Source organism: Gekko japonicus, unplaced genomic scaffold (genome assembly GCF_001447785.1).
Source record: "Gekko japonicus isolate JY-2015 unplaced genomic scaffold, Gekko_japonicus_V1.1 scaffold2697, whole genome shotgun sequence".
In the NCBI taxonomy this organism is placed as follows: Eukaryota; Metazoa; Chordata; class Lepidosauria; order Squamata; family Gekkonidae; genus Gekko; species Gekko japonicus.
In genome coordinates, this window is record NW_015160918.1 from 42,366 (window position 1) to 50,349 (window position 7,984).

General features: G+C 51.6%; 1 protein-coding gene across 1 annotated transcript in view; it reads right to left on the minus strand.

The window, feature by feature from the left end:
• Positions 1–7,984, minus strand: part of LOC107121597 (sterile alpha motif domain-containing protein 10-like) — a 72,848-nt gene that overhangs the window by 11,200 nt on the left and 53,664 nt on the right. Inside the window, exon 2 of the mRNA XM_015424537.1 lies at positions 6,664–6,887. Within this exon, the coding sequence (XP_015280023.1) occupies positions 6,664–6,887 (224 nt within the window). The remainder of the gene's footprint in view (positions 1–6,663; positions 6,888–7,984) is intronic.

Sequence of the window (7,984 nt, forward strand, 5' to 3'; positions counted from 1 at the left end):
TTGCCCAAGGTCATCCAGTCAGGTGCAATTGGAGGAGTGGGGAATCAAACCCGGTTCTCCCAGATTAGAGTTTGCGCACTTAACCACTACACCAAACTGGCTCTCAAAAGTAAACTGTATTGAATAAAGAATATATAAGCCGTATGTCTGGTGTTTATAATTAACAAATACAAAATTCCACTGATTTTATAACATCCACGATAGGTGCAATATCAAATTTCCACACACACTGGTAAAGTTCGAAGAACGAAGTGAGCAATGTGTTTCAGATAGATGATCCAGAAATGACAAGTTCCAAGCAGAATCAGGAAACCGCAAAAGAACTTCTTCTCTAAGGAGCGCGCTGGCTAACGACTGTCCCGTTTCACATTGAAACTTTTTCAAAGCAACACCAACACTCCATTATTTTCTGCAGCAAATCTCAGAAGAGAACTCTTCATAAAGTTTCTATATGATGCATTTCCATGCAGCCATTCCTCGAGACTGGCTCAAGGGGCCTTCCCTTGAGAATCGGCCCCAGGAACAGTGTGGGAGGTAGGGTTGGAGGTTTCTATATTAGAGACATTTCCATGCAGCAATTCCTTGAGATTGGCTCAGGGGGATTTCCCATGAGAATCAGCCCCAGGAACAGTGTGGGAGGTAGGGTTGCCAAACTCCAGGTGGCACCTGGAGATCCCCTGCTGTTACAATCGATTTCCAGATGACCCAAATCAGTTTCCCCTGGAGACAAAAGGCTGCACTGGAGGGTGGACTGAGCCCGTGATCCCTCTAAGATGAGCGAGTGTGAGCTAGCTCACAGTTTTTTTAGCCTCCGGCTCACACCTTTCTGCCTCCGCTCAGGAAGGAGGGCTCCAGAGCAAACTGATTTATGCAGTAGCCAAATCGCTCGCTCATAACTTATTGGGATTCTTTTTAAGTAAGTCAGCAGAGTATTAAGAGACTGAGTCCATGGTGTGTTTAAAATATACAAGTTTACTATAAACCTAACATGGGGAAAAGGTACACAGGATATAAAATAACAAAGAGCTAATATGGCTACGTCCTTACAGCTAAAGGTAAAACGGGAAGAGAATGGCGTCTCCTGCTCAGTCAGAACAAAGAGAGGAAAGAGAAGCCAATATGCTAAATACCTGACACCTTGGTTTCCAATCAGACTAGCAAATTAGCTCCAAAGTTCCCGGGCATCCTATTGTCTAAACAGATTGGTTACAAACAAACATGTGACTTAACAAACATCATTAACCTTGTAAATACTGAAGTGTTTTCAACTCGTAATACCCAACAGAGAGGCTTACAAACTCCTTTCCCTTCCCCTCCCCACAACAGACACCCTAAGAGGTGGGTGGGGCTGAGAGAGCTCTATTTGAGGGCTGCTCATGAGAGAACAGCTCTGAGAAAACTTGTGACTGACCCAAGGTCACCCCAGCAGCTGCACGTGGAGGAGTGGGGAATCAGACCCGGTTCTCCCAGATTAGAGTCCACGCTCCTAACCACTACACCAAACAGACACAAAGATTCCATATTTGCAGCCCCCCCTGCCATTCAGTTGTATTGGTCATGCTGACCGTAGGAAGGAAGGCTATATGTTACTTCTTTTTCTGTGAGGACCATTTCTTGTATCTTGGGAGAAAGAGGATGGAGAGAAATCTTATCTCCCACTCCTGCAACCTGGGCCCATATATAATATCTAGTAGAAAATAATTCCCACTGAGCAAAACAGCATTTCTCCCAGAGTGCTCATCTAGTGTTTTTAGAAAAAGAAGACGAAGAGATTGGATTTATACCCCGCCCTTCGCTACCCAAAGGAGTCTTGGAGCGGCTTACAATCTCCTTTCCCATCCCCTCCCCACAACAGACACCCTGTGAGGCAGGTGGGGCTGAGAGAGCTCTTCTGAGGACTGCTCATGAGAGAACAGCTCTGAGAGAACTTGTGACTGACCCAAGATCACCCAACCAGCTTCATTTGAAAGAGTGGGGAATCAAACCTGGTTCTCCAGATTAGGGGCCACTGCTCTTAACCACTAGACCAAGCCGGCTTTAGAAAGCGGACAGTGCTAAGTGGACCTTTTGCCCAGTGAGGCTTCCGACGGGCTGTGCGGATTAAAAGGCATCCTGTTAAACAAAGCTTCTGCCTGAAATTTGAAAGAGCCACAATTAGAAGAAGAAGAAGAAGAAGAAGAGATTGGATTTATATCCCGCCCTTCACTACCCAAAGGTGTCTCAGAGCGGCTTACAAACTCATTTCCTTTCCCCTCCCCACAACAGACACCCTGGGAGATAGGTGGGGCTGAGAGAGCTCTTCACAGAAACTGCTCTTTTTCAAGAACAGCTCTTATGAGAACTATGGCTTGCCCAAGGTCATCCAGCCAGGTGCAAGTGGAGGAGTGGAGAATCAAACCCGGTTCTCCCAGATTAAAGTCCACGCACTTAACCACTACACCAAACTGGCTCTCAATTAGAGTTAGATACAACTCCGCTCTCTGATCTTTTGTGGTTGGCCCCGCCCTGTGCGGCAACCATTTTGTATTTGGCTCCGCCTTCTGCGGCAGCCATTTTGTGACTGTGCCCACCGCCCCGTGTCAGAGTTCCAATGGTGGCCAAAAATGTTGGGGACCCCTGGCAAAGAGGGACCTTTGGCCTGATTCTTCGTCTCCTTTTGGTATTCATAGGCTACGGTCCCGGAACGGCAATGGCGGAAGAACAAAGACGAAGGCAGGACAAAGGTCACTAAGGAGGGTTGGAAACCTGGCAAGCGGGCTGTGCCACTGGATTGGGAAAGGGATGACTCACACCCAGCAGCTCCCATGGGCCGGCCCTGTGAGTCTTTAAACCCGGAGGAAGTCTCGATTGGAGCGCATAGCAACCTGGCAGCGCTCAGGAGGTTGACGGTGCTTCCGCTGCATCACACCGGAGCCAATTTTCCTGTGCATGAACATTGGCTAATTAAGCATGGCTAATTAAGGAGCCGCGGCAATTAACGCAACAGAAATGTCGAGGCCTTTGGTGGCGGTGGCCAGAATTGCTTAATGGCATGTCCCCGAGAGAAAGGCCAAGAGCTGGCTCACGGCAAGCGGCTCCCAAGAGACGGAGAGACTGCCCTGGGCATGCTTGACAGGAGTCTATCCACTGTGTGATACAGACAGCGGGAGCCAAATGAAACAGGGCAGAGACAGAGGCCGAGGCCTTCATAAGAACGTCAGAAGAGCCCTGCTGGAGCAGACCATCTAGTCCAGCATATCTGTTTCTCACAGTGGCCAACCAGTTCCTCTGGAGGGCCAAAAACAGGGTATAGAAGGTGAGTCCTTCATAAGAACACCAGAAGAGCCCTGCTGGAGCAGACCAGTGAGGGTCCATCTAGTCCAGCATCCTGTCTCACACAGTGGCCAACCAGTTCCTCTGGAGGGCCAACAACAGGGTATAGAAGGTGAGGCCTTCGTAAGAACATCAGAAGAGCCCTGCTGGATCAGACCAGTCCATCTAGTCCAGCATCCTGTCTCACACAGCGGCCAACCGGTTCCTCTGGAACGCCAACAGGGTATAGAAGGTGAGTCCTTCATAAGAACACCAGAAGAGCCCTGCTGGAGCAGACCAGTGAGGGTCCATCTAAGTCCAGCATCCTGTCTCACACAGCGGCCAACCAGTTCCTCTGGAATGCCAACAACAGGGTATAGAAGGTGAGGCCTTCATAAGAACATCAGAAGAGCCCTGCTGGATCAGACCAGTGAGGGTCCATCTAGTCCAGCATCCTGTCTCACACAGCGGCCAACCAGTTCCTCTGGAACGCCAACAACAGGGTATAGAAGGTGAGGCCTTCATAAGAACATCAGAAGAGCCCTGCTGGATCAGACCAGTGAGGGTCCATCTAGTCCAGCATCCTGTCTCACACAGCGGCCAACTGATTCCTCTGGAATGCCAACAACAGGGCATAGAGGCCGAGGCCTTCATAAGAACATCAGAAGAGCCCTGCTGGATCAGACTGGGGGTCCATCTAGTCCAGCATCCTATCTCACACAGTGGCCAACTAGTTCCTCTGGAGGGCCAACAACAGGGCATGGAGGTTGAGGCCTTCATAAGAACTGAGAGCCAGTTTAGTCTACTGGTTAGGAGTGTGGACTCTAATCTGGGATAACCGGGTTTGATTCCCCACTCCTCCACATTCAGCTGCCATTGTGACCTTGGACAAACCATAGTTCTGATAAGAGCTGTTCTTGAAAAAGAGCCGTTTCTGTCAGGGCTCTCTCAGCCCCACCTACCTCCCAGGGTGTCTGTTGTGGGGAGGGGAAGGGAAAGGAGTTTGTAACCCACTCTGAGACTCCTTTGGGAAGTGAAGGGCGGGGTATGAAACGAACCTCCTTCTCCTCCTCTTTTTGGCTGTCTTCTGTCTTTCCAGGGCTAATAAAGTGGAAAAAAGGACTACATCTCAACCAGCCTTCCCCCCCACACCAAAGGCCCCCTCCCCACGGCTGTGACTCCCCTTAAAAATCTCACAAATCTACCAGCGTCTCAACCAGTAAGGCCGTCTGTGGTTTATTTGTTAAACTAAAACGTCCCCAAGTCCTCCCAGGAAAACAAACCTCTGGATTATTTGAAGTACCCCCTTTTTGCATGTTTTCCTGCCCTCTGATATCCTGCTTGAGGTCCAGTCTTTTACGGGGAGGTGAAAAAAAATAACAAACCCTTGAGCATTGCTTGACTTCATGTCTGCAAGAAAACAAAGAAACCCACCTTGTATTTTTAGAAACAAAAACCTGGCCTTCGGTGTGTTTGGGGCACCGTGTGCTATTTCCCAAAGGAGAGCATGGAAATCCATCCCGGAAGCCCGTGCCCAGAGAGACAGCATCTCTTTGAAAAAGATGCTGAGCCCGCGGCGCCCATTATCCAAAATCGCCCTCCTAGCGACTGGGTAATAGGTACCCAGCAACCAGCAATTTCCCCCAGACAGAAGCAAAGCTGCACGTGACTCTGGGTGTTTTAATCTCATTTTAGCAAACTGCTGTCCATGCTTGCCTCTCTCCTCCTCCTCCTGGCTTCCTGAACCGCCTGGGATGTGACCTGGAAACGGAACAGATGCGGGGGTGGCCTCTGGAGGTCGGGAAACCCCGGCGGGCCCAAAGTCTCCAATTTGCCCTTGCTGCCTTGCTTCTTTCCTGAACGGGTCCTGCTTCTCCTTTCATCCAAATCTTTCCTCCAAGCTCACCTTTTGTCTTCAGATCATCTTCCTTCATTCTCATTCCACCTATCCTGTTAGCCTTTCGGCTAAGATGCCTCAGGATAAGAACATCAGAAGAGCCCTGCTGGATCAGACCAGTGGTCCATCTAGTCCCACATCCTGCCTCACACAGTGGCCAACCAGTACCTAGGGAGGGCCAACACCAGGGCAGAGAGGCCGAGGCCTTCATAAGAACATCAGAAGAGCCCTGCTGGATCAGACCAGTGGACCATCTAGTCTAGTGTTCCATCTTACACAGTGGCCAACCAGCTCCTCTGGAGGGTCAACAACAGGGCATGGAGGCCGAGGCCTTCATAAGAACATCAGGAGATCCCTGCTGGATCAGACCAGTGGTCCATCTAGTCCAGCATCCTGTCTCACACAGGGGCCAACCAGTACCTAGGGAGGGCCAACAACAGGGCAGAGAGGCCGAGGCCTTCATAAGAACATCCAAAGAGCCCTGCTGGATCAGACCAGTGGGCCATGTAGTCCAGCATCCTGTCTCACACAGTGGCCAGCCAGCTCCTCTGGAGGGTCAACAACAGGGCATGGAGGCCAAGGCCTTCATAAGAACATCAGGAGAGCCCTGCTGGATCAGACCAGTGGTCCATCTAGTCCAGCATCCTGTCTCACACAGTGGCCAACCAGCTCCTCTGGAGGGTCAACAACAGGGCATGGAGGCCAAGGCCTTCATAAGAACGTACGAAAAGCCCTGCTGGATCAGACCAGTGGGCCATCTAGTCCAGCATCCTGTCTCACACAGTGGCCAACCAGTACCTACGGAGGGCCAACACCAGGGCAGAGGCCAAGGCCTTCATAAGAACATCAGAAGAGCCCTGCTGGATCAGACCAGTGGTCCATCTAGTTCAGCATTTCATCTTACACAGTGGCCAACCATTTCCCCTGGAGGGCCAACAACAGGGCGTAGAGGTCGAGGCCTTCATAAGAACACCAGAAGAGCCCTGCTGGATCAGACCAGTGGTCCATCTAGTCCAGCATCCTGTCTCACACAGTGGCCAACCAGTTTCTCTGGAGGGCCAGCAACAGGGCAGAGAGGCCGAGGCCTTTCTCTGATGTTGCCTCCTGCCTCTGGGATTCAGAGGCTTAGTGGGTTCCTCACCGAGGAACCAAGTTTCCACTGCAAACTCCAAGCACATATCTGCTTGTCCGTTCCTAGAGTGGACCTGAAAACAACATACTGTGTTAACTACAAAGCTAGTCCTGTGAATGGTTCAATGTGCCTCAAGATTTCGGTGCACTACACACTGACCTGCGGGCAAAGGCAGAAGATGGGGGGTGTCTCCGCCCTGGCATACACAGGGAAAAGTGGTCTGGACAATCACGCAACTGATTCCGCACTGTGGGGGAAGCCATGATTGCCGGTAAGTCCTTGTTTTCTCCTTACAGGTTGGTTCGGATGACCCCCTTTCACCATTTGCGCCCTCACCCTCCACATGCCTGACCTCGTACCTGGGAGCCCTCAGTCCCGGGCTGCTGAAGGAGTTTAACGGTCCTCCCTCCCGCCGACCTCTGGCTCCGCCCATCGTGCCAGGTCAGACTGGCCCCCGAGGTCCTCTGCAGCCGGTAGTTCAGGTTCTCCGCCGACACGGTGTGTTCTAGCAGGTTCTGGCAAAAGTTGAAGTGAGCAGCCGCAGCTGTGGGGTGGGAAAGAATGGAGCTGAAAACCGGTTGCCCACACCAGTGCTGATATGAACAGCAACCAACCACGACACCAACCGTAGCACAGATCGCTCAAAGTGTTTCGCACACAGGACCTTGGGTTAGAGTTGCCAACTCCAGCCTGGGAAGTTTCTGGAGATTTGGGGGCGGTGCCTGCCGAGGTGGGGAAAACAGGGGAGGGGGTTTCGCCTTAGAATCTATGGTATACCATAGAGACTGCCCTCTGAAGCTGCCATTTTCCCCTGAGGAACTGATCTTTGTGGGTTCGAGTTCAGTGGTCATGCCCTGACTTAGATGGTCTAGGCTACCCCAGTATCGTCAAATCTCAGAAGCTAAGCAAGATCAGCCCTGGGGTTAGTACTTGGATGCAGGGGTCATTAGCATAGCTCATTAGCATAACTTATTTGCATATGCCACCCCCCCTGACATCACCGGAAGTGTGTCAGAAGGCAACCCCCACCGCTCAGGCTCCACTGGACTGTTTTGGACCGGGGGGGCTGGGGGAGCTCTGCAACTTACCTGGCTGCTTCTTGCTCTGACTGAGGGCTGCTGGGAGCAGGGGGCGGGGCTTGTTGCATGTGCCCGCCCCCTGGGCTCTTTACTGCCGGAGCTCCGCTCCTGTGCGCTCCTGCAGGAAATGACCCCTGCTTGGATGGGAGACCACCAAGGAAGTCCAGGGTTGCTACGCAGAGGCAGGCAATGGCAAACCCTCTTTGTCTCGGAAACCCCTATGGAATCGCTATGTCAGCTGGGACTTGATGGCAAAAAAAAAGAAAAGTAATTCCAGGAGAACTCTGGGCCCCACTTGGAGGTTGGCACCCCTACCTTTGGTTATCGTTACAAAAGGGGTGCCACCTGAGGCTTCCACTCCCAGTTGCAATGGGCAGAATTCCTAATACATAAGAACATCAGAAGAGCCCTGCCGGGTCAGACCAGTGGTCCATCTAGTCCAGCCTCCTGTCTCACACACTGGCCAACCAGTTCCTCTGGAGGGCCATCAACAGGGCAGAGAGGCCAAGGCCTTCAGAAGAACATCAGAAGAGCCCTGCCGGATCAGACCAGGGGTCCATCTAGTCCAGCCTCCTGTCTCACACA